Source organism: Sceloporus occidentalis, unplaced genomic scaffold, assembly GCF_023333645.1.
Source record: "Sceloporus occidentalis isolate IW3139 unplaced genomic scaffold, rSceOcc1.0.p SCAF_3, whole genome shotgun sequence".
Taxonomy (NCBI): Eukaryota; Metazoa; Chordata; class Lepidosauria; order Squamata; family Phrynosomatidae; genus Sceloporus; species Sceloporus occidentalis.
The window spans coordinates 89,044,869-89,072,062 of record NW_028316983.1 but is presented as its reverse complement, the minus strand read 5'-3'; the positions used below and the strand labels follow the sequence as shown (position 1 = coordinate 89,072,062).

Sequence of the window (27,194 nt, the reverse complement as noted above, 5' to 3'; positions counted from 1 at the left end):
TCCCTTGAAATTCCCTTGAAAAACCAGGGAATCCTGGGAATTGTAGTTTGTGAGGGTGGGGGGGGCGACCACTGTCCTCAATCTGATTGGCTGTTAGTGTGACTCCATCCAAACAGGATTGGTTGCTCTGTAGCCAGCCTCGCTCTCAGAGTCAGGGCCCCCGGGAAAAGGAGGACAGGAGAGGGAGGGGAGGGAGCAAGGAAGGAAGGAAGAGAAGAAAAGGAAGAAAAAGGAAGGAAGGAAGGAAGGAAGGAAGGAAGGAAGGAAGGAAGGGAAAAGAAAGGGAGGGAAGGAAGGAAGGAAGGAAGGAAGGAAGGAGAAAAAGCAAAGGAGGGAAGGAATGGAGGAGGACGCTCCTTTGCCTTTGGGAGAAGGCTTTCCTCCCGAGGGCTCTCTTTAGGACCCAGGGGCTTTCCGGCATACAAGACGGCCCCCGACTTGTATGGGTGAAAAAGTCGTCTTGTACACCGGAAAATACGGTATATAATTAACACAAAGTTTCACCTGTTCCTGTCAGCAGTTTCTGGAGGGAACAGACAGAATCAAGGCACTGTGATTCAGTATGCCCAATGCCCACAAACATATAGACTATGACCATCCACTGTAGATTCATACTCATACACACTGCAGAGAAGGGACTAGAAAGAAAAAGTGACAAGCCCAGAGAAGTGACTGCTACAGAATACAGCTATGTGATTCTTTGCCAAATTTTCATTTCTAGCAATACTGTATAAATATAGTATCAATATAATGATAGATATAATAAATATAATATAATAATAATAATAATATATAATATATTTATAAATATAACCAATAATAAAACTTTACCTGGGCTTGCTGATTCAACAGAAGGCTATTAAGGGGAGAAAAAGAAAAGAAAAGGTTAACTGAGTAATATTAATTTATTTAGCAACACATCAAAAATATTCTAAAGGACAATTAATATGTTCTTGTTTTCACTATTTGCATTTAAATCAACCATATAATTGCCAAGAGACAGAATATAAGTTTTGTCTCTGAGCTAATGTCAGCAACCCAAAGGATATATGGCTCCAGAAGACTGACTATATGCAACAAAATTCCTTGGTTTTCAGTCCAGATAAAAAGTACAAAATAGTCACAAACAGAAGAGAATATGTTGGAAAGCCTGGTCTGTGTTGACGATGAAGACGTTAATTCTTCTCTGCCATCACTGTGTCGGCACAGTTTCCAGTGAAGCCCACTCAAACAGTCAAGGTTCATGATAATGTAGAAAAGTCCTACTCAAAATAGTTGTCCAAAGGCTGGTGCTGATTCATGAGCCACTGGCTCCCAACCCCTGCTAAGTTTCCAAGAAAGAAAGAAACAATTGCATCCAATGGGCACAAATAAGGTGCCAGTCCCTGAAACATTGGGGGGAAAACCCTGACAGTCCCAAACATCAGATAGTTTGGGAAGGAGTGATCTAGAGCAGAGGATTTCAACCTATGATCCGCAGACCCCTGGAGCTTTACAGTTTCCTTACAGAGGGTCTGAAAAAGCCAACTCTCCTCCTCCCACTCTCCCAAGGCCTATTGTATTAAACAATTCCCTGTGAACGAGGGAACTGTGCACACATGTCTAAGCTCATGCACATGTGGCTCTGCCTTGAGGAACTTCCCCCTCTGCTTGCATCAAACCATTGCACAGGGTGGGGGAATGAGAAGCAAGCCTGATTCCATTGCATTTCATATATGTCTGTGTGTGTCTTTGCATGTGCACACACACACACCAATCAGGCAAAAATATTGAAATAGGCACATATGCATTTACTTATTTCTCCCTTCTCTCCAAATTTGAAGATGCACTTTAATGTTTTAAATCTTTACGTCTTATTGGTCCATGACAACAAAAGACATTTAAAAGGACTCCATGGTAAAGAAAAGATTAAGAACTGATCTAGAGACTACTTGACAATCTACTGTGAACAACCCAGTCAAGAGTTTGTCAGCAAAGTCACTGAGATCCACTCTGACTTGGAGTCTGTAGCTGACCATACTGATTTGCAGCTTTGGCCCCTTTTTTGAAAATGAATAGCTTTCTATCAGTATACCGCAAAGATGTGTACAGGCTCCTTAGAAAAGTGAGAAATGCCACATTTATGCTAGATCCTTGCCTTTCCTGGCTCATATAAGCAGCCTGGAGAGAGACTGGCTAAGAGGGAAATAAAACTGGTGAATACCTCTTCAAAGCAAGATAGGTTTTGTGTCCTTCTAAAAGAGATGGTTTATATACACTAATTAGTAACCAGTCCCCAATATTTCATTCTTGGACAAAATATTAGAATGCATGATAGCTTTTAAGCTCTAGAAAATCCTAGGTGAGACAGTATATCAAAATCCATTTCAACCTGGCTTGAAGCCCGATAGTGGTACTAATACAACTTTGGTCACCTTGGTGAAAAATCTATGCCAGAAATGGAAAGAGAAAGTATGCTCCTGTTGGTTTTATTATAGCACTCAACAGCAATCAGTACTATTGAACATGGTAGCCTTCTGAGCCACCACTTAGAAGGGGATTTGCACTATTTTACACTGTCAATGACCCTTCCTGGAGGGCTGAGTTCAGAAGGCAGTATTTGAGGATTCCTGTTCAATGCCGTGTCTGTTGGCCTGAGAGTGTCTCAGGGTTCTGTCACCCCGCTTCTGCTCCATATTAATTAACATACACATGAAACCAATGAGAGAGGTTGTCTGGCGTTTTCAAGTTCAACCACCAACACATTGGTAACACTCAACCCTATTTCTCTATTCCATCTAATATATCCAAATATGTCATTATAGCTTCAGTTCAGTGCTTGATGTCAGTAATAAATTGGATATGGACAAACAAACTTAATCCATTCAAGTGACATATCAGGGAATAAGTATTCAGTCTGAGCTGGATGATGCTACACTGCACTTCAAAATTCAGGTCTGCAAGTTGGTGTGCTCCTAGCTACCTCTAAACCTGGGTACCTAGATTTTGGCAGCATCCACAACTGCATTTGCACAAGAAAAACTAGTATGGCATCTGTGTGCTTTCCTGGAGATTTCTGATTTACCCAATGAAAAAAATGAGATGGAATTCTCAAGATGTAAAATTGGGGAAGGGGAAGTATGATTACTTACTCAAAATGCTTAATGCATTTGGCCAATTAATCAGATTGTAGCTTTCATCAGGTGTGCCTTCAGAGACACACATGATAATCAAATTCAAAATTTCATTAAGTGGCAGTTAAGTTGCAGATGCAGATTAAATGGCTGCTGGGGAAAATTTAGAGCAGGAAAATGGCATAGAGAGTGATATAATCCTTCCCTTTGGCATGATGGCCCCATTGCAAGTGAGGTTGACCATATCTGTTTTTATTGCGAGAAAAAAATAACGGAAAGACTTGAATATGGTTCTCCAAAACAATTGCATTGATGTCCAAAGCTAAACTAAGACAGTATTTAAGCAAATATAGTGACCCCACCCATTTTCCAGCGACTGGCACTATATTTGTGCCCATTTGCTACAACTGTTTCTCTCTATCACAGAAACTTGCTTTACATTTAGTTCTCCCTGTCAGCTATACATAAACTATGAAAAACAAGACATTATGGAAGCATTTACAGTTCTGAACAAGAATGGGCCAATATGTTAGTTTCACTTCATTACACTTCCAATTTCAAGTTCTTTCTATCAAATTTATGAAAATATCTGCAATCAAATACTTTCATTCTTACCAAAAATTAACTAAATCTGTGACATTTTGCATTGGTCAAATTTAACAGTTACAGTTATTTCCAGTATGGAGAAGACAAGGTTGTATGTGTTATTTGTAGCTGCTGAAGAAGGCTGCCAGACCACCACCTCACCCCCCTATCCCCCCCCCAAAAGGAAAAAAAGAAAAGAATGGGAAAAAGCCATATCCCTCACTCAGTACCACATACGTGGTTGAATATGCTGGGATTCAGACTTTTAAAAGATAAGCAGTGGAACACACTCCCTCAGAGAGTGGTGGAGTCTCCTTCTTTAGAGGTCTTTAAACAGAGGATGGATGGTCATGTGTCAGGTATACTTTGACTGAGAGTTCTTGCATGTCAGGTGGGTTGGACTGGATCTTCCAACTCTATGATTCTAAGCACCCAAAGTAATTTGCCCAGGTAAATTAATCTGTCAGTTATTGTTAAAAAAGACTAGTGTCAAGATTATTGTGAGACTCCATTTAAATATTAACCTTCTAGCCACTGAAACTACAATGCACAAATATTAAAGAGCTGTCTCACTAGGATGGTCACACCATTCTAACAACTGATAGTTTCCACCTCTCTTGCACTTCCTACTTGTGTGCTCAGCTTCATAATTACCCTTTCCCCATTTTTCCCACAGCAATGAAGGCATCCAACTTTTCTAGAATATGGTTGTATCACAAGAGTGACTGCCTTTGCCTATACTGAAGGAGAAAATCATCCAACATTTATAAGGTCACCTTTAAAATATCAGAAATGAATTTTAGTAGTAAAGCATAGGTTTTATGCAATGGCATAAAATGGTTGTTTTTTTTTTTACAGCAGTCACAGAAGGACCTGCAGTATTCACTATTTTTCATTGCTAAATTGCTTATCAGTTTAGTGAGGTTAATTTGTAAGGCTTCTGTGCAAAAATGAAGTAAACCCCACAGGGTTCTATACAGGATGAAGCTGTGATCCTACATACTGGGCGTGTAAGACGACCCCCAACTTTTCCAGTTAAAATATAGTTTGGGATATACTTGCCATATAAGACTACCCCTCTTCCAATGCATACCAAATAAAAATTTAAAAAACATCAGATTTTGATTTCAATATGGTAATTTTAATTCAAAAATTAAATTAAATTAAATTATTAATATTAAATGCTTATGACATGCAGGTACTTAGCAGGAAAACTCGTCATATACAAAGCCTGCTTGGATTGGTCAGCTCTCCTTGCCTGCCCAGCCCTCCCTGTCTCCAAGACTATCAGAGCAGTAGTGCAAACACGACTCTTTTTTCCATACCCCATAGCCCACCATATGCGGCGACCGCAGATTCTCCAGTCCAGCTCGGAGATTTCAGCACCTGCCCTATAAGACGATACCTGGCGTATAAGATGACCCCTGACTTTTGAGAAGATTTTCTTGGGTTAAAAAGTAGTCTTATACGCCAGAAAATACAGTACTTTTTAGAAAAAGTAATAAGTACCAAAAAAAAAGAATTAATAAAATAACCCAAATAAGACATATTGCTCAATAAAGCATGGCAGAAGAATAGAGAATTAAGAGATGATGGCTCTGTTTAAAAAAGCAAAAAAGATTTCAGGGTCATATGCCTTAAAAGGTAAAAACAATACAAAATCAAAACAAAATGGAGCAAACGAAACAAAGCATATTACACTGTATAAAATTCTGAAGAACAACATGGCTGGCTAGTTGGCTAGACAAACCCTTGAACCAGAATACTGTTAGGAAGTTGCAGATATACTGCTGTTACAGATCCCTAAGCTACCTTTGTAAGTATCAAAGAATATTACTAACCATTGCACATATCTATGAAGTTGCTCTAACAATAAATCAACAATAAAATGTTGCTTTCCAAAGCGTATTATCAATTATTGCAATAGCAAACACACTAACTAGGGATCATGTGCAACTTAATACAGTGGGATTTACCTTTGATAGCCATTAGTAAGCCTGGACAGCACACATTTTCTTGCATGACAAATTAACAACTCTGTGAAGTGTTTTGCAGTCCTATAACAATCAGCCCTGGTGGCGCAGTGGTTAAATGCCTGTACTGCAGCCATTCACTCAAAACCACAAGGTTGCGAGTTCAAGACCAGCAAAAGGGCCCAAGCTCGACTCAGGCTTGCATCCTTCCAAGGTCACTAAAATGAGTACCCAGACTGTTGGGGGCAAATTAGCTTACTTGCTAATTAGCTTACTTGCTGTTCACCGCTATGATCTTTGGAATAGCGGTATATAAATAAAACAAATTATTATTATTATTATTATTATTATTATTATTAGATCCTTACCACACCAGTCCGTAAGTGTTGAGAACAAGGGATACCATGAATCACCAGTGACTTAAAGCATGTTATATGACCCAAGAGGAGACAGTTTAGCAAAATGTTCTGTTTAAAATATGCCAGGCTTCCATGATGTCTCCTGACATTGTATAATTTATGTTCTATATACTGAGATATCATTCCATCCCTCTGCGAGGTGCAATAGAAGTATGAACCTTAATGACTTTCTACATTACACTCCAACTGTAACTCCTCATACTAATTCAACAATATAATGCCAAGATATATGGTAACTGTATACCAAACTGAAACAGTTACCAACTTCTCTCAACAATTTTGTAAACTCATACCTGCAAAATGTCATTGAGACTAGCACCTACGTGGCCATTTCCCAAACAATTAATAAGAAAGACTTCAAGATGGTTTAATATCTATGTTCCATCCTCCTTTGGCCTGATCAATAACTTGGAAGCTCCAGATTCATGATGTACAGATCACAGGAAGTAAAAGTAAAAATGAATTCCCCACTCCTTATGAAAGGAACTAAAATGGAAGTTTTCACTATGCCAAGAAAATGAACAAAGTTGTGAATATTATCATGACAAAAAAAATGTTGCCATAGAAAATGTGCTTTCATAGGGGAAGATACATAATGAAGTGTGATGCCTGCTGAAACTGGGAAAGAAATATCTTCTCTATCCAAATAATTAAATTAACAACCAAGTGAACTGGCAATCTTTAGCTCTTAAGGTGCAACTTCTTGAATGATGGCCTCAAAACAGCAAGTTACTTGATTAAAAACAGGATCACAAACAAATTTTATGTTAATAGCCACCAATAATTTTTATAATTCCACTTGTCCTCAGATATAGCCGCTTCAGTTGCCCCAGTTCTAAAATGTCTGTCTGGTGTTGTTGTTTTGGGGCCAGGTAAAGGGGTTGTGTTTTCTTGGTCTAAAGATCTTTTCCTGTCAGTCTTTATTCTTGAACCCTTTTCTTTTCAATCTTTATTTTACTCTGTCTTTATTTTTAACGATAACTTTGCTTTTGCTCACTGCTTTTACTTGTATTTGCTTTGTTCACTGAATTTTTAGAACTTTCCTTTGAAGACTGAAGAGCAGGATTCTTCATACCACAAATGTATAAATAAAAAGGTGAAAATTCTATAAATTAAGAAGTGGAAAATTTCTGTTTTAGACAACTATCTAGAAAGAAATGCAGTATGTAGAATAAAGAAGGCATGCACCTCTTTCCTCCGTCATGTATTTAAAGGGTGTATAGCATAGGGACTCTATCCAGAGGCTAATGGAACAGCGATCTTATTCACATGACAATTCCCCCCTCAAAGAAGCCAGTGAGGTGAGAAAGCCAATTAATCAGGTCACTGAAGATACAGACATGACACCACACAGGACAGTCACATAACTTTATAAGGGGCAGAATGATGGCACCATGTACATTACATTACTGGATGAACACCTGAACTGGGCCTTGGTGAGTGACTATTTACAAGCTGACTTTGAGGAATCTCTCTCAGCATCATCGAACAGCAAATTACTGTGTGCCAATGAATGTTTAAATTCCTGCACTACATACTACATATGAAAGTGACTGTGGTAAAACAACTTCTGTACTTATGAACTAACGTGATATGACTGCTAAACTGTTGTGTACAGCTGTGGACAATCCATACTTTCTTTGACTTACACGTGATGTCTTATATGCTATACTGTATTATTTTCTATGCCATTAAGTTCATATTGGTGTTTATACCTTGCGTCCACTCACAGCTTCACTGGTTTTATATTTTCAATGCATCATACACCACCCAGAGAACTTTGGTTATTGAGCAGACTTCTGGATTCAAATCTTGCTCACTCACCTGGGGCCAATACTGCAGCCGCTCACTCACAAACCATAAAGTTGTGAGTTCAGTCCCAGGCGGGCTCAAGCTCAACTCAGGCTTGCAACCTTCAGAGGTTGCTAAAATGAATACCCAGCTTGTTAGGGGCAATTAGCTTACAGTTGTAAACCGCTTAAGAGAGTGCTTAGGTGGTATGAAGCAGTATATAAAAGAAGCTGCTATTGCTACTGCTATCTTCACGAAAGGTGTCTCAAAGCTGCTGTGAGCCCAATCACCATTTTGAACTTCTATGGGTGAATCTATGGTTTTGTTTGCACTGGACAGGATAGTCTGAGGAATCCTGGCCCTGTAGCTTCCCCAGCCTGTCCCCTTTACCTGGCCCTCCATCGCTGCAGGGGCTGTCTATATGGGCATCCGAACAAGCCACTTGGCGCATTGCTTGTTTTGCCATCAAGGCATGGCAAAGGCAGGCTCCAGAACTTCTGGAAGTTCTGGAGAAACAACCAGGCTTTTAAAATTTGTATTAAAGCTGCTAACTCCTGGTTCTGGTGTGGAGCGTGCTGGAGTCATCTGGACTTCCCACACAAGAACCAGGGCTTGGTGTGCATCGCCCAAACGAGACAATACCAGAACAGGGACAGGGGTGGGAAACAGGCCTTTGGGCCTGTGCAGACAAGGCCAAAACAGTAGAAATAATGCAGTCTGACCCCACTTTAACCGGCTTGGCTCCATCTCACAGAATATCAGGATCTGTAGTTTAGTGAGGCACCAGCCCTCTTTGGCAGAGAAGGCTCAAGACCTTGTAAAACTTCAAATCCCAGTATCCCATAGCAAAAGTTTATTTCTACAGCACAGATGCGCCCTAAGATTAAAGGAAGAGTAGAAATGTAACAAGATGGTTAAAGCAATAATTCATCACACTGGCATATAAAAGGAAGAACTTGGCCTTTTGCAGAGTTAGGAAGGCAAGGAACTCCACTCAACAGACCCAGACGCCGTTCCCTCATTTCGGGGGTGAAGACCGACACAGCAAGATGGCACTCTCTGTCCCCAGACAGCTTCAAACATCCCGCCAGGAAAGAACCAAGAGGAGGAGGTTCAACATAGTCTCCCCAAATCCAAATAATAATAATAATAATAATAATAATAAGGTCAAGGTTTCCTCAATTCCTCAACAGCAGCCCTACTGTCTTCCTCCTCCTCCCCAGAAACAAAAACCAAATGGGGGGGGGGGGAGGAAGGGCAACTTGGGAGGCCAAGAGAGTCCTCCTTTCCCCGGACGTGTCCTCCGTCCCCTGACCTCTTGCCCAGGAGGACTTCCCAAACGTCCTCCATCACTTTTGACCAGGGCTAAGAGGTGCACATTGATATTTTCTAGGGGTGTTTTTAAAGCTCGTACAATGTTCTCCTCCTCCTCCTTGTTGTTGTTGTTTTCCCCTTCTTCCCTTGCATGTCCTTCATTTCACAGTCGTCCTGAACTTGGGTGAATAGAGAATGATAGGATAATCACGGAATAGTAAGAGCTGGAAGAGAACACAGGGGCCATCCAGCCCAGTCCACAAGGGCCATGCAGGAATAAGCTGAACCATCCCTGCCATTGGAACCGCTTTAAGTCAGTTCTGCCTCTGTGCTATGGAATTCTGGGAGTTGGAGTTTGTTGTGGGGCCCTCTGGGCCCTCTGGGCCCCACAACAAACTCCAACTCCCAGAATTCCATAGCACAGAGGCAGAACTGACTTAAAGCGGTTCCAAAGCGGGTTATTTCCCCAGTGTGGAGGCAGCCTTCCCCCTCCTCTCGCCGTACCCCAGCCACCGCCCTCGCCTCTCCCTCTCTCTCTGGCTCACCTCCGCCATGTTCTCCGCCGAACAGCTGGGGCGGGCCGAGCAGCCAAGGAGGCGGGGGTGGGGGGTCACATCACCACCATCATCATCACCACCACCATCATCATCATCTCCTGCGCCGCCGCCGCCACGACGACGACGACTGAGGCGAGAGCGGCGGGTCACGGTCTCTGTATCAGGAAAGAGAGAGAGAGAGAGAGAGAGGGAGGGGGAGGAGGGTGGGAGGGAAGGAAGGAAGGAAGGAAGGAGATGCCAAAGGGAGGAGGAAGAGGAGGAGGGGGAGCAAATGAAGAGGAGTGACGTCACCGCGCAGAGGCGCACGCGGCCACGCCCCTCTCTCACTCAATCACTCGCGCGCGCGCTTTCCTTCCTTCCCTATCTCCTCCTCTCTCTCCTTTCAACCGCCACTGTCACGAGACCCTAGGCCACGCCCACCCGCCTCTGTTGTTGTTGTTTTATTATATATATTAGGAACGAACCTCTCCCCCTCCCCTGTTCTAAACCAAGCGTTTTGGACTTCATCTCCCAGAAGCCTCAGCCGCGTCGGTTAATAGTGTGGGGATTCTGGGAGCTGAAGTCCAAAATAACCCCTTAAAGTTCGTGTGGTATAAAAGCGTCACAAGGAAGAAGGGCAAGGGGCTGGTGGTGGTGCCTGTTCATAATGATGATAATGATAATGATATTAAAATATTATAAAAGGATAATAAATAATATATATATATATATATATATATATATAATTTTAAAAATTGTAAAACGTCAGAAGAAGGGCTAGTGGTGCCTCTTCCTAATAAATAATAATTATAATAATAAATATAATAAAATAATAATATAAAAATATAGATAATTACATAATAAAATATTATTTTATTATATATTTTATTATATTTATTATATTTAATTATTATTGTTGTTATTATTAAATATAATAAAATATAAACATATATAATAAAATAATAAAAATTATTGTAAACCATCAGAAGAAGGGCAAGGGCTGGTGGTGCCTGTTCCTAATAATAATAATAATATAAATATATATATATATTATAAATATAATATAATATAATAATAATAATAATATAAAAGTATATATAATAAAATAATATTTTATTATTTTATTATATATTTTATATTTAATAATAATAATAATAATTAAATATAATAAATTAATAAAAATTATTGTAAACCCTCAGAAAAAGGGCAAGAGCTGGTAGTGCCTGTTCCTAATAATAATAATAATAATAATATAAACATATAATAAAAATAATATTGTACTAGCCAAGTTTGCATGTGATAATTGTTGGCTCCATTACTTGCCATTTCCACTTCATTTGTGGGATGCTTTCAATGCACTTTAATCTCTCTTTAATGTTGAAACCAGCCCCAGTGTGATAAATTCCTCAGGGAACAGGGAGATGCGTGAAGCATTTCACGTCTGGAATGGTCCAGGCCTCATCTGGGAGAGGAAATACAGGAAGTCAGGCAGACTTGACATAGGGTTGCCATAACTGTCCACTATTGAGGGCAAAACTCCTTGGCTGCCTGTTTTTTGTTTCCTTTTCTCTTCACTTCACCAAATTTCCCTCCATCGAAGGAAGTTTTACGCAACACTGCCACACTCACAACCATGTCCTCCTTTTCCAAGACACGCCCTACAATTCAACCCTCTGTGTAGGAGGAATTTCAAAACACCATCCGTTTTGAGCATGACTAAAAAGCATGAATTTACATTTGTATGAGTGTTTTAAGCTTTTGTTTTGTCATGTCCCTCATTTTTTTTAATGTCCTATTATTATTATGATTATTATTATTATATTTATATCCTGCCCAGGGTGGCTTACAACATTAGAAAAAAATAACACAGTACAATTAAAAACATTAAAAATAGTACATTAAAACAGAAATTAATACAATAATTAAAATGGATTACATGCTAAAATATCAAAAACTTTACCACGGATAAAAATGTTAAAAATACATGAAAACAATGTAGCACCTCAGGTCATTCTTTAAACACTTTCTGTTTTGAATGCCTGTTTGAAAAGGAAGGTTTTCATCTGTCGACTGAAGACTATCAAGGAAGGGGCCATTCTGGTCTCCCTGGGCAGGGAGTTCCAGAATCTCGGGGCAGCCATGGAAAAGGCCCTCTCTTGCATCCCAACCAACCATGGTTGTGATGGCGGTGGGATGGAGAGGATCTTCACCACTTGGTTTTGCTTCTCTTTATCTCCCAACTCTCACTATTTTTGTCTGGCTTTTCTCACTCTCTGCCCTTGTTCCTCATGAAGAGATGGGGCTGCTGAATTCCTTGGGGATCCCATGACTCTGACTAAGTACATGACAGCCAGAAATTCAAAAGGTGCATGAATGCAACTTTTGCAAAAAGAAAGTTTGGAAGCAGCATCTGCAGACATTCTGCTTGTACTTTAACTTTATGACAGCAAGAACATCAGTAGTGAATTTCCTGCCTTCATAGGATAGGGGAAAGCCTACCAATTGAGTCACATGGCCGTTAGACATAGAATTCCACGAATGCTCCATCTTTCTTTTAAGTGGCTTCAGCTATAAGGTTACAACTCTTAAGAGAATCTTTCTTTCTTCCAAAACTTTCTCTATTTTTCCCATTTCTCATCTGCAAACTAAGGTTCCTACAAGTCCTTCCACTCCTTTTTAACTTTGCTCGCAAAACAAATCAGCCAAAAATATCTGTCTAGTTGCATAATATCATTCTATGTATGTTCACATGGAAGCACCTGTCATGTTCCACTAATTTCAGTGGGACTTGTTCACTAGTAAAGTTTCATCAGGTTGCAGCTGTGTGGCCCAACCATACTCATATTCACTAGAAAGAAATATTACAAAGTTCAAGAGAGTTTCCCCAGTTAAGTGTTCATGGGATTGAAACTTGTATCTCTTGGGGTTCCTTATCTTCACCAAAGCTGTAGTGCTACACACACTTCACACCCCTTTCAACTCACTGGAGCTTAATTTTAACTAGATGTATATACAGTACTCTGCACTGAAAATTGATATATAATAGCAGTGGGATTTCAGTATGACCATGCAAGCGTGCCTCAATACAGTAAACCTTTTTCTATCTGAAATCAGTGATACGGTCTTAACTTGCCTGAACATGCATCCTTGGTGGGGATTACCCTTCATGAATTCCTAATTATGTCGTAGGGAAATTTTGCTGGTGTTGCAGACAGGCTAGTGCAGATGTTCTGAACTGAAATGTTGTTGTGCTTTGATTCATTTAATTTATGTAACCTGTCTGGAACAAGTTGAATTATCATGTACACAATTATCATGTGAAGTATATGTAGTTTTGTATGGAGATGTTTAGTTCACCTAATATATCAAATTATATTTCATCTGATATGTTTGTTCAGACTGCCTGATTTTGTCTTTATGCTTTGGAAACATCATTGACTTCCCTGAGGAATAGTCAAGGTAATCAGTAATTGTTAATTATAGCACCACATGTGTCACTTCACAAAGAGTATTACCTGCTTATTTCACCAAGTATGCAAGGATGACTGAGATCCTATGTTCAGTTACTTGGAAGGAAGGTGTTATTCAGACACTGTTGTCTTTTAGCATGATGATGCAAATAATCTCATTCCTGCATTCCAGGGTTTTTTTTGGTTCACACTATTTTTTCAAATCAGAAACACATCTATGTGCATCTCTTTGAGTTCTGTTGCTCACATGTGTCAACACTGCAAATAGTGATGGAGTCTTTGTTTTGCAGTTATATTACATTAGTAGTGGGAGCTGAAGCAGTCCAAAAATTTAAAAAAATCAGGAAAGGACAAGTTATGCTCACTGCAATCTAAATGTGCAGATTAATTCATGTAGGATGAGAAATAATTAGTTCTGCTGAGATTTGATGATGAATCCCATTTCAGCTGTCACCCTGACCCACTGCTTATCAATGGCTTCCTTTCCTTCACTTGGGCCTCAGTCTTCTCTCCTACAGCAAGGGATGACTGGCTAAAAATCTTCAGTACTTTGTAATAAAAAATATTGTGTATCATCATTTTCTTTGAAAATCACTGATATTAAAACAGATCTCAAAAATAATGGACAAATAAAATTGGGTCTTGGGAATTTGTACCAGCTTTCCTCTGCCCTCAGTCTGTCCTGGTTTCATGTGTGCTATGGGTAAGGCCACACAAGACACAAGACCTAGAGGAAAGAGTGGCAGTTACTGAAGCTATTGGATGCATTTTGCTAGCTGTTTTAAAAAAACCTTTTTCTTCCTGGTTATGGTTTGCCATATTATCATATTATCTGAGTTTACTCAGATTCAGGGATCATTTACCTAGATGGTTGCCATGCCCATTTTAATGGCTTGCCTACCAATCTTTGTCTGGCCCGATTCTGTGATTTCACAAGGATCTGTTCCTGTGATCCCAGTTTTGGTCTCACTTTTGGGCCTGCAATCTCAGGAAATGGGATGTTGTTGACTTGGTAAACCTACTCATTTCAGGACTACTCTTAGGGCCCATTCAGACTACACTTTACCCTGGATCAGGAATCAATTCTAACATGTGAAGTTCATATTGGCCCCGATTCTGTCACAATCCATTTTGAGGCATGCACAAGCAAATGCCCTTTAGCGTGGGTCATCCAGATTTGCGGCAAAATCCGTATTTTTTGAAATATGAACGTGCCCTAGATCATGATCTGGTCAAGTTCAGGGGAGGGATTAAGGTCAGAGGGCGAGCATTCCTTCCCATTCATCGGAGAAGGAGGAGGAGGAGGAGGAGGAAGGAGCCAGAGGAAGGATGCAAAAAAGGGGAATCTGACAGGAGGCAAAAAGGGGGTGACTGACGGGGTCAATTCAGGGCAGGTCAGAGGCCCAGAGCAAGGCAAGGCTCTGCTCTCCAGCAGGGACCTTTTCCCTTTGATTTTTTTTACATTATTTTTCTCTGACTATGTGCGCTTTTTTTGCAGTAGGTATATAGATAGAACGTGAGCAGGAGGAAGGGTCAATTTAGGGCAAGTCAGAGGGCCACAGCAAGCCAAGGCTCTGGTCTCCAGCAGGAAACTTTTCCCTTTGATTTTCATTTTTTTAAACATTATTTTTCTCCATCTATGCGTATGTTTTTTTGCAATAGGTAGATCTATATTTAGATAGAATGTGGCTAACTGCTTGTTCACTTTCCCTTTCATTTCCTGGCTTCCTCGTTGAAAGGAGCCCTTTGCAAGAGGCTTTGAAGCATGTAAATGAATGCTATAATGCAAATGTTACAATATGTTTCTCTTTCCAATTTGGCAAACTGGCAAATTGATACACACACAGAATGCTTTTGCTATTGTCTCAAAGGGGTAGCCTAGGAAATTCAAAGAATGCATGGCATCACTTCCTTTTCTGGCATTTCCGAGGTGAGGAATTTATTATTATTATTATTATTATTATTATTATTAGTGTATGAGGCATTCTGGGGTGGCAAGGAGAGGGGATACAGGATGCAGAGATGGCACTAGCTTGCATTTTGGGATTGAAAATGGGGCAAAGGGCAGATCATATCCTGCACTGACCCAAATGCCCACAACACACACACGCAGAGGAGGTTTTTAAATTTGACAAAATGTGTGCATTTTGGTGCCTAGTCCTTTTAAAAAGTGGGGGGAAGCACACTGCCGATGCCCCAATGAGTGCTGGAAACGTCACCTATGACGATCGCGGAACTGAAAGCTGATTGACAGGAGGTGCCTTCATTTTAAACCCCGATTTCTCAAGAGGGCATTTGGGGCAAAATACCCCTGATTAGGTAGTGAGCACTTGCTTCCAGAGGGATTTGGGGAGGGGGAAACCAAAGCTCCCTAGTTCCTTCCAGGGCAAAACCGCCAGTGAGAATGGGGCCTAAATGTCCTGTGTCCTAGAGAAGAAGGAAGATGAAACAGTATTGCTAAGCTATTCCATCAGTCCCAGAATATAAGAGACTATGTTGAACTTAGGTCAACTAGCAATAGATCTCTTATTGACATAACTACAGCTTCAAATTGCTTCCAGGCATATGGGAAAGACAGAATAAAACTACATTAAATTGCATGGTTGTATTAAGGGTGGGAAAGCCTCATATAAAACTCATGCCAGAACTGCTCACTGCAATATTGAAACAACATATGAAATTGTGAACATTAATAATTGACAGATGGGGTTTGTTTCTCAGTCTTGAAACCAGAAATAGGAAGTTTTATGTGAAAGACCAACTACATTATCTTTACACTAAAAAGCTAAAAACCTGTACTAATTACATTTGTTTTGAAAAGAGGATATGTATCCCACTTAAATTATTTCTTAGTCAGTGTTTACATTTACATTATGTTGCTAAACAAAAAGCCTTATTAGAGTGAAGGTGAAAAATCCCATCCATGTTTTACTACTACACTCAAGTTCAAAGCAGGAACAGAATATATCTATTGAATAGAATGGGTTGTTTTTGCAATTAACACAGCAATGATATCCTACCTTGAGAGAAAAATTCTTTTTCTGGGGAAAAAAGCAGTTTACCTAGTTACTATTTAGCCCACCTTTCCTCCAGTGTGGGATCCCTTACTTTTATCATCATAATACAAAACCCTATTAAGTAGGTAAGGCTGAGAAGGTAACAAGACCGCCCAGTGAACTTTGTGGCTGAAGAGCAGAAACTGGATCTCTCAAGTCCCAATCCAAAACCCAAAGAACTCAGTTATTACTCCAAACTCCTATAATACAGTATTACCCCTCCCCAAAAATTGACTAGCGGAAATATAGTTGTTTAACAATGGTTCCCAAATGTTGGTCCTCCAGATGTTTTGGACGTCTGCTGTCAGAATGTGGGCATACTGAATGGCACTTGTGAGAACTGCAGTTAAAACATTTAGAAGATTAAAGATTGAGAGCCACTAATTTAAAATTTATGGGCTCCCCCGCCTGCTTTGAACCAGTAGTCCTATTCCTTAGAAACACATATATTAAAAAAAAAAGTTGAACATATCTATTAACAGTTGGAACAAATTAAAAATATACAGTCATCCCTCCATATCCACAGGTTCCTTATTTATGGATTCAACCACCTGCAGTTTGAAACTATATATATCTTCATTTTATATAAGGGGCACTATTTCTATGCCATTGTATTTAATAGGACTTGAACATCCACTGATTTTCATATCCATGGGGAATCCTGGAATCCACTGTACTGCTCTCTACCCCTGGCCAAAAATATGTTTGCTGAAATGTTGAAAATCAATGAAAATGCATACAAATCCTTACTTTATGAATCCTGTTATTTTTTTGGTCACATTCCCAACAATCTCCTTCCCTCTTTCCTGCTGGTTGTTTGGTCTCAGCCTCTCTTGCTTTGCCTGTGCTATGATTCTCTCAGCTCATTTATATTCATGTTACTCTTCATCATGTTTTGTGCTCCTCACTGCTACTGCTTTCCACGAAGCAAAAAAGTACAAAAGAGTGGTGAGGAAAAGAGCAAAATGTGTGTGTGTGTGTGTGTGTGTGTGTGTGAGAGAGAGAGAGAGAGAGAGAGAGAGAGAGAGAACATTTAAAAATGGAAATGCAGTTCCCCAGATGCATCAAAATTACATAGAATGACAATGGGGTAACCTAATTTAAAAAAATACAGTAAATGTAGCCCCTGATTTAACATGGAGGTTTCTTTCTTGAAACTTGAACAGACCTTTACATTGTATCTTTACACTTGTTGAAGTGGTTGGTTTTATATCTTATTCCAAAAAGACTACTACACCATAAAAGATTCTACTATTATTGCCTGAATAACCATTGTTCCAAAGTGTTCCCTAGTACACAGGTACGATTGCAGTTAAAAGCACATGATTTTATGGTGCTACACCAAACATTTCTGGAATTCTTCTCCACCCACTTGAATTAAGACACAAGGTGTAGAAGCTGTAAACATGCGTGAAGGCTGCTTCACACATGAAGTTTCATATTACAGACCAGACTTCTTACTTGGGAACTCCCACTTAGGTTCAGTGTTTCAGCTAGATGCCAGTCTGGGTTTTCTTCTCCATCATCATGATAGGCAGAGTGGCCAGCATTCAAAGAGGTAGAGCAGATGCAAGCAGAATATAAATTGGAATCTACTGGCACTTTTATTCTTATTCTTATTTTTAAAATACCTTTACACTGTTCAAAACCACAGAATTCTAATGAAATTATCTATTTAGACTGAGACCCTATGTCCTGTAGCTATTTCTCCAATGCTACCCTTCAAAAAATTACAAACCACACTTAAGTTTGTAAAAACTTTGCTCCCAAATTGTAACTTAATGTAAATTTTAAACTGTTTGTCCACCTCAGCAGTACAACCATTTCTGCTGGCCAGCTTGGATATGGGGGCTGTGTGGCTTAAAAGGTAGGCCTCTGGGAGATGTTTGGTCATTGCAATTGTGCAATGACCATAAAAGTGAATTATATTTTAATTGCTGGCTAGGATGCCAGCTGTTTTTAAAAACCTTTTATTGTCATGTTTTTGCCATACTTTGTTTTAATCTATGATGTAGGCAGCCTTGGATCACATAGCAGGATAAATGTGGGATATAAATAAAATAAAATGATTTGGGTGCTTTGTGATAGAAGAGCAAGAATTTCTGGCTCCCTGTTGTTTAGCAATAATAGAAAAAAAAACTAAAAGACTGATAAAAATAAACTAACTGCTGGTACAGACTGGCAAAAAGAGCCGGATTCCTGGAGGTTTGGGGGCATGGCATATGCATGACACCCCCCCCCCGCCACCGGGAACATGCCATGAAGCTGCCTTGAGCAACCACATGGTGGCTGCATTGAGGTGTTTCACTGGTGCGGCATTTAGATGGCGCACACTGCTGAAATAGGGAAAAACCACCACTGCAGCAGCAAAGGTGCCTTTTTGTGCCAGGAAAATGCCAGATTGGCACCATGGTGTATGGTTGCTGTGGCCCTGATCCGGTGCTCAAAGGGGCAGCCAGAGGCCGCTCCTTCAAGGTTGTCTGTTTCGCCCCCTGGGCCACTGAAGTTAAAGAAGTTAACACAGAAGTTTTTTGTTTGTTTGTTTTTGCTTTTGTTTGTAGGCACTGTGAGTTCAGGTAAGGAGATGAAAAATATTGCTTAATTCTAAAGTTGTCTCCTCTGGCTGAACAGCTATCTATGTTGTGCTTGGTTCTGGTTAATAGAAAATCTCCAGGTTTTAGTAAAAATCAAAGTAGATCCAACATAACTGAAGTCTGCCAGTTTGAAACTACTGGGCCCATGAGCTGCTCTCTTCCTCATCCTCTTGAACTGACCAGCAACCAATTCATCCTTCATGGGCCTCTGGCTATCTATGTATCTAGGTATCTGTACTACATGTCCAGGTCAAGCCAATGAGACAAATCAAGCAACTTCCTAAAGATAAATAGTGTGAAACAGTTGGAAAAAATGTGCCCAACAGCACTGAGACATGGGAATAAATTTCACCAAACTCAATAGAAATTACTCCAGAGTAAATGCAATTGGTTTGGGTTGCATGATGAAAAATGGAACATGTTTGAAAGAATTGCTAGATATTAAGAAATATTCTTAAGTTAAAGATAAAAATCATTTGTTTGTAGCAGATAAAAATGTCTGCATTTAAACAAAAAAGAATAAAGAGAGGTTATGATGTTATTGGTTCAGTCCTCAATAAAAGGCAACACCAATATGACCCTCACTTTGCCAATCTTCCATTATAGTGGACTGGAGCAACTTGTGACCCTCCAATGTTGTTGGCTTTCAATTCCCATCAATCCAAGCCAGCACAATAAGGAAGCCCAATGCATCTCCAGGAAGGCAATATTCCTCAAGGAAGAAAAGTCTATGTGAAGGAAGTTTGTGATTTTCTAGACTACAGGAAAACAAATGTTGCTTGGTGTGTGTGTGTATTTGTGTGTGTATATGTACCTTCAAGTCCACTGTCGACTCATGACGATCCCATGACCCCATATTTTAGAGAGATCTTTTCCATCACCATCTCCATCCTGGTCTTTTTAACTGGATGCTTGGGGTTGCTCAAGGGACTTCTAGCACACAAAGCAAGTGTTTTGCCATTGAGCTGTGTGGACAAACATATGATGAGATTCTGACATAATCCCAAGGGTGAAGAATGAGTAGATGCAATGGCATTGCATGACAGGGCAATCCAAGTGTGTAAGAGAGCAATAAGAGGCAAAAGGAGATAAAATTCACACATAGTGGGCTGTAGAAGGCTCCCCTCCCCTCTTTAAATTTATTTATCGAATTGCTTTCTTTCTTATATTGGGAGCAGGAGGGAGAGTGCCAGCCTTTCACACCTGTAACAGATCACAGCAATGAAATCTCTCAAGTGGTGCAGATTTGGAAAAGATGAGAGGGAGTGCACAGCAATTGCAGCAGCAAATGGCAAGGAAGTACAACTACTGTTTCTTCAGGAGGAAGAGGCTGAAGAAAAATAAAAAAGAGTCATTCTATCCTTTAACTCTCTGTGTATGTGTCACTGGCAGCCAATCGTATGGCTGAATGTTGGTGAGCTGGCTACCATGGTTACCATGTAAACAGTTTCTTGCTTAAGGAGAAGCTGTAGAGAGTGCAGTACGCTTTGTAGTTGGAAACTCAGATTTTAAACCAATATCTCTATTGTTTAAGCACCATCCTAGAAATCTGAAATCTAGAGTGGGCTCCAGTGTTTTGCTGTATTGTCTTCTTGAGTAGCAACAGTAGCTGCTGTGTATTTGACTGTCCCATAGGACCTGACTCTTCTTCCTGACTTCCTACCTGGAGATACATCCATCAGGACCACATCAACTCTTTAACTATGCCAGAGCATACCGTGACCACTTCGGCCAAGAGCCACAAGACCAGGATCAAGAGAAGCAGCATTATTATCAATGTGTAAGTGCTATTGTGTTGCTGCAGGGATGATGCTGGATGTGACAGAAAAGATAGAGGGCTGGGCTTCTCTATTGTTTAGGTACCATCTCAGCCTTTCTTTGGCCTGGGACAAATGGGCCAAAAAGCGGCGTGCTGCTGCTGATACTAAGGTTCTGGAGCACATGGCAACTGCATGCTCTGGAACCCTAGTGCATCACAGCAGCAGCCTAATGGTGGCCTTCCATCCACACGGGGCTGCCATCTTGACGTAAGCGACACGCAGTATATAGATGTCGCTGTGTGTTGCTTATGTCATGAGTGCACCAATGGTACACTCGTGACGTGTGCATACCATCTTAAAAAGAACACTTTTTTCTGGGTTCTTTTTGGGGTGGAGGGATGCCGGGCAGGTTGGCTCTGTGGCGTTCCTTCGCAGGAAAACAGGCTACCATCAGGCTGCCCTTTTGGGGCGGTTTGTATCGGGCCAATGTTTCCTGAAATTTGAACTATGATTACAAACCAAGTTGCCTGTAGCAAGTGAGAACAAACATTGACACACACACACACACACACACACACACACACACACACACTTGTCCTTCCATATTTCTTCTGAATTGCAGCACTCAGCATTCCCAACAAAAACGTCTCTGGGTTCAGTTGCATTCTGATTTTAAAGATGTCTTCTAACATTGAAAGAATTTGAGACCAATATTTTTGTGCTTTGTCACAGGCTCACCATTTTGGGAAAATGCCCCATTCTTCTGTTTACATTTCCAACATTTATTAGAGCTCTTCTTATACATTTTCAATAATCTATCCAGTGTTGAATACCATCTATACATCATTTTGTAAAATGTTTGCTCCCAAATCGTAATTTAATGTAGATTTTAAACTCTTTGTCCACATCTTTCTCCTTTGTTGCATGATCCATGAACTGGAGCAGATCCTGCTTTCTAACAATTATCTTATTTTTGGTTTAAAATGAGTAAAACAACAAACAGTAGTTTGTTGTGGCACCAGAGCTCTGGTGTCACAATAAACTACCATTCCCAGAATCCCATAGCATTGAGCCAGGGCACGTAAAGTAGTGTCCATCCAGATTAATTCTGCAGTATGGACGCAGCCCTGCTGATGAAAACTGACAAATTAAAATTTTCCTAGTTTGAATTTATTAATCACGCTACTATCTCACCTCTCACTCTCTTAAACCAGGACCATGAAAGAACCAACTAAGGGGAAAGTAGCATCCCCTTCAGCTTCTGGCAGTAGACGAATGAGCATGTTCAGTATTATGCAAACAAGTAGAGCGGGATCACTGTCTCGTCGGAGCATCCTGATGACTTCAGATGGAAGGTCTGTGGAGAAGTGTTCTGTAACCGGTGGAAAAGGTGTTATCCAGGTAATAGGGTGACACTGTAGCAATTAATATAGTAACATGGGAGAACTAAAGCAATGATATCATCACCTCAGATGCATTCTTAAAATAACCATAGTTCTGAAAATACCAGGTTAAGGTAGCTGAGGCTGTGAGGCCAATTTTGAAAAGCAACTCCCCTCCCCCCTTTATTCATGCAGTTTGGCTTCCCTGTTGGAGGGCTGGATTTGCACTGTACCCCCCTCTGAACAAATCTTGGCAAGAAAACCTCATGACTGAGTGGCCTTAAGGTCACCCTAAGTTGGAAAAGACTTGAAGGCACACAACAACACACTGTAACATAAGGAAAGTAACAAAGCAGCTGAAAATGTCAACGGAAGATATTGCAAAGGAAAACCAAGGTGACAATATTAAGGGTCACATGCTCTGCTCATTAAACTTTGGAGGGTTTCACCACCCCCTGTTCCCCCAACCTCTCCCCACACAGTTGATTTTTAAAATAAAATCATCCCAAATGTCTCCCTCAAAGGGCATTTTCGCCACATGGGGTGCCATTTTGCCATATGGCACCCCACATGCTGCTTTAGGCCCAGAAGACTTTTTTTTAAATCAGAAAATGACTTGGACTCTTATGTTTCCAAGAAGCCCTTCCCTGCACAAAAAACCATAGGTGGCAATTGTGTGACTTAGAATCATAGAATCGTAGAGTTGGAAGAGACCACAAGGGCCATCCAGTCCAACCCCCTGCCATGCAGGAAATCACAATCAAAGCATCCCCGACAGATGGCCATCCAACATCTGTTTGAAGTCCTCTAAGGAAGGAGACTCCACTACACTTCGAGGGAGTGTGTTCCACTGTTGAACAGCCCTTATTGTCAGGAAGTTCCTCCGAATGTTGAGGTGGAATCTCTTTTCCTGCAGCTTGCATCCATTGCTCCGGGTCCTAGTCTCTGGAACAGCAGAAAACAAGCTTGCTCCCTCCTCAATATGACATCCCTTCAAATATTTAAACAGGGCTATCATATCACCTCTTAACCTTCTCTTCTCCAGGCTAAACATCCCCAGCTCCCTAAGTCTTTCCTCATAGGGCATGGTTTCCAGACCTTTCACCATTTTAGTCGCTCTCCTTTGGACACGCTCCAGTTTCTCAATGTCCTTTTTGAATTGTGGTGCCCAGAACTGGACACAGTATTCCAGGTGGGGCCTGACCAGAGCAGAATAGAGTGGCACTATTACTTCCCTGGATCTAGACACTATACTTCTATTAATGCAGCCTAAAATCGCATTGGCCTTGTTGGCTGCCACATCACACTGTTGACTCATGTTCAACTTGTGATCTACTTGGACTTCTAGATCCCTTTCACACGTAGTTTCATTCAGCCAGTTGTCCCCCATCCTATATCTGTGCTTTTCATTTTTCCGCCCTAAGTGCAGTACCTTACATTTCTCCGTGATGAATTTCATTTTGTTAGCTTTGGCCCAGTTTTCTAGTCTGTTCAGGTCATTTTGAATCTTGATCCTGTCCTCTGGAGTATTAGCTACTCCTCCTAATTTGGTGTCATCTGCAAATTTGATAAGTATTCCCCCAATTTTGTCCTCCAAGTCATTGATAAAGATGTTGAATAGAACTGGCCTGAGGACAGAGCCTTGTGGGACCCCACTGGTCACTTCTCTGCAGGATGAAAAGGAGCCATTGTTGAGCACCCTTTGCGTTCGGTCGGTCAACCAATTACAAATTCATGTAACAGTTGCCTTGGCTAGCCCACATTTTACAAGCTTGTTTGCAAGAATATCATGGGGAACTTTGTCAAAGGCCTTACTGAAATCAAGATATACTATATCCACAGCATTCCCTTCATCTAACAAGCTGGTAATTTTATCAAAGAAAGAGATAAGGTTTGGCTGGCATGACTTCTTTCTCTGAAACCCGTGTTGACTTTTTGTGATTATGGCATTGCTTTCTAGATGTTCTGTTTAATGATCTGCTCCAGAATCTTTCCTAGTATAGATGTCAGACTAACTGGACGATAATTGTTTGGATCTTCTTTTTTCCCCTTTTTGAAGATGAGGACAACGTTTGCCCTCCTCCAGTCTGCTGGGATTTCTCCTGTTTTCCAGGAGTTCTCAAAGATTATTGCTAATGGCTCCGATATTACATTTGCCAGTTCTTTTAATACCCTTGGATGTAGTTCATCTGGTCCTGGAGACTTAAATTCATTTAGATTAACAAGGTATTCCTCTACTATCTCTTTACTTATTCTGTGCTGAAATTCCCCTAATCTGTCCTCTGCTCCATTATCCTCAGGTTGAGCACCCTTTGCCTTTTCTGAGAAGACTGAGGCAAAGAAGGTGTTGAGTAATTCTGCCTTTTCTCTGTCTCCTGTCAGCATTTTGCCATCTTCTCCACGCAGTGGCCCTACCATTTCCTTCTTCTTCCTTTTGCTGCGGACATATCCAAAAAAGCCCTTTTTGTTGTTCTTAACCTCTCTAGCAAGCTTGAGTTCATTCTGCGCTTTAGCTTTTCTGACTTTATCTCTACACAGGCTCGCTATTTGTTTGAATTCCTCTTTGGTGATTTCCCCTTCTCAGATATTGTTGAACTATGAAACCCATCAACCAATTGGAGGAATACTTGGAGCAACAGGTCAGTAACATCTGAGGAGCCCAATTATCGTGCCTAATAACCCTCCAAAACATTGCAAAATTGCTCCCCCCCCACACCTGGGGACATTTTGAAGTAGATCCTGCATTGCATGGGTGGTGTGTAAGTCTTTGAGTCCTTGCAGGAGATGGTGGAGGCTGCTTCCCCTGCCTGGCTGATTCCTGCAGTGTGCAACAACAGCTGGAGACAGCTTCATCTCTTCAGTGAGTGATCAACTTTGGAAGAGCAATCCAGCTTGTCTGAGCTGCTCTTTGATATCAAAGGAACAAGAAGCCACCATCCCCAGCAGTGGCTGTAATTTTTACACACTTGTAGAAAGAGACATTCAGTATCCCCAATGATGATAATTATAATTATAATTATTTCATTTTATACCCCGTTCTTCAGCCAAAAGGCTACCAGAGTGGCTTACAAACTGTTAATTAGACATTTCCCTGCCCTCAGGCTTACAATCTAAAGAGACAAGACACAAAAGGAGGAGGGAATGGGAGTGGGGAAGGGGAAAAGTCCAGCAGAACTGCTCTCTCTCTGAGGCCTGGACCACAACAGATGAACTGGAGGGAGGGCCCTTCTTCTTACTCTGATTAGGCCTGATGGAACTGGGCTGTCCTTCTCTCCCTCTGGATGGTGGATGGAGGAAGGGCTTTCTTCTTTCAGCCAAGGCCTGATGGAGCTGGCTTGCTTTTCTCTCCATGGGGATGATGGTGGATGGAGGGGAGGGCTCTTCTTTCAGGCAAGCCCTGATGGAGCTGGGTTGTCTTTCTCTCCCTGTGGATGATGGTGGATGCAAGGAAATGCAAACAGTTCCCCCATTTCTCTCCAAGACTATAGGCTGTATTAAAGGGTGGTTCATCATGTGGGCTGAGCTTTCTCTCCCCCCCCTCCCCACATAACCCTGAACAGCCAAGAATAATTACCAGAATGTCAGCTGGAATGATGCCACTTCATACACTGGTACTGAAGTAGTTCCAAGCCACTTCAGATAAGGCATGGGATAAGGCATACTATAAAAACAAGATAAGACATGGAAAAATCAAGGTGACAATATGAAGCATCCCACCACCATCACAAGCATGGTTGGTGGTGACATGAGAGAGGGCCTTTTCCATGGCTGCCCCTAGATTGTGGAACCCCCTGCCCAGGGAGGCTAGAATGACCCTTTCCTTGTTATCCTTCTGCCAGCAGGCTAAGACCTATCTATTTAGACTGGCATTTAAAACAGAAAGCTATAGTAATAATAATAATAATAATAATAATAATAATAATATCCTGCCCCTCTGAGAACAATCGGGGCGGCTAACAAAGTCAAAAATACAAAACATATAAAATCCCTGGTACCCTCCCCTCCTTAAAAATTATTAAATTCAATGCAATATTTTTAAAGCATGGACTGGGGTGTTGTAGTATTGTTGTAAAGTATTTTAAAACCATTTTTATCTTTTTAATTGTATTTTATTCTTTTAACATGTAATTTGACCCGAAAGGACCAAAATTCACATGTTGGGCTTTCAAGGCATGGACAAACTCTCATATACAATGATATTCAAGCCCAAAGGAGGCTAAATTTCAATTTATGAAAGGTTTTATACAGACCCTTCATAGGTTCTTGCCTCCTGATATCAAAGGTCTGGAAAAAAAATTAAGTCTTTGCCCACATCTTGAAAATAGTGAGGAGAAGATTGTACACCATCTAGACACCATCTAGTTCTAGGCAGAGATTGCCATAGCTCAAAGCTTGGAAGTAGGCTCCATTGCTCTTACTTGGACTTATTTTGAAGTAGGTATTCACAGGATAGTACATTTGGACTCCTTTATCATATAGTAAATTCAATTGAATTCACTGGGACATGCTTCAGAGCAGACAACTTAGAATCTCTTTTTAAAAATCTCAATAATTATAGTTTTTTGTGGGTTTTTCAGGCTATGTGGCCATGTTCTACTAGACGAGTTTCTTCCTGACGTTTCACCAGCATCTGTGGCTGGCATCTTCAGAGAAGGCTTCAGGCAAGCATTTTCTGAAGATGCCAGCCACAGATGCTGGTGAAACGTCAGGAAGAAACTCGTCTAGAAGAACATGGCCACATAGCCTGAAAAACCCACAAAAAACTATGGATGCTGGCCATGAAAGCCTTCGAATTCACTCAATAAATTAGTTAGCTACATAGAATCATAAAGTTGGAAGAGACCACAAGGGGCATCCAGTCCAACCCCCTGACAAGCAGGAATATACAATCAATTAATTTGTGAAACTGTGAGGAGAAAAGGGCTCATTTGCCATTATTTTATTATTTTTGTTGTATCTACAGGTTTTTGATGATCTAGGAAGAGATGTAACACCACGCCCACTTTACCAACCAGAACCAACAGCTGCCGTTCCTAGACAAAGCAAAATCCTATCAGCACAAGATTTTGCTGGAGTGACTCAGACTGAATTCTTATCTTCCCTTTCTGCACAACAAACATCTGGAGGCAGTATTAGCCTAGTGGGCCCATTCTCAAGGTATGGCGTGGCATCCCATAAAAACAGTCTAGACATCTTGAACC

General features: G+C 40.8%; 2 protein-coding genes across 10 annotated transcripts in view; one reads left to right on the top strand and one right to left on the bottom strand.

The window, feature by feature from the left end:
* The window catches only part of MIER1 (MIER1 transcriptional regulator), a 39,390-nt gene extending 29,415 nt beyond the window's left edge, over nt 1-9,975 (bottom strand). For both annotated transcript variants that reach the window (XM_089515394.1, XM_089515395.1), the window contains exons 1-2: nt 9,741-9,975; nt 832-856 (exon numbers count right to left, since the gene is read on the bottom strand). In XM_089515394.1, the coding sequence (XP_089371520.1) occupies nt 832-856; nt 9,741-9,749 (34 nt within the window). In that variant the 5' untranslated portion in view covers nt 9,750-9,975. The remainder of the gene's footprint in view (nt 1-831; nt 857-9,740) is intronic.
* Nucleotides 9,976-14,938: 4,963 nt separating this feature from the next.
* DNAI4 (dynein axonemal intermediate chain 4) overlaps nt 14,939-27,194 on the top strand; it is a 44,697-nt gene continuing 32,441 nt past the window's right edge. For 6 of the 8 annotated variants that reach the window (XR_016280485.1, XR_016280484.1, XM_089515389.1 and 3 more), the window contains exons 1-3: nt 19,832-20,631; nt 21,826-22,012; nt 26,957-27,150. Coding sequence is in view for 6 of the 8 variants with exons in the window: in XM_089515389.1 (XP_089371515.1) it covers nt 20,555-20,631; nt 21,826-22,012; nt 26,957-27,150 (458 nt within the window). In the remaining 2 variants the exon portion in view is untranslated. Of the gene's footprint in view, nt 15,132-19,831; nt 20,632-21,825; nt 22,013-24,577; nt 24,633-26,956; nt 27,151-27,194 lie in introns of those variants that run through there. The other 2 variants (XM_089515388.1, XM_089515392.1) reach the window with 2 other exon arrangements.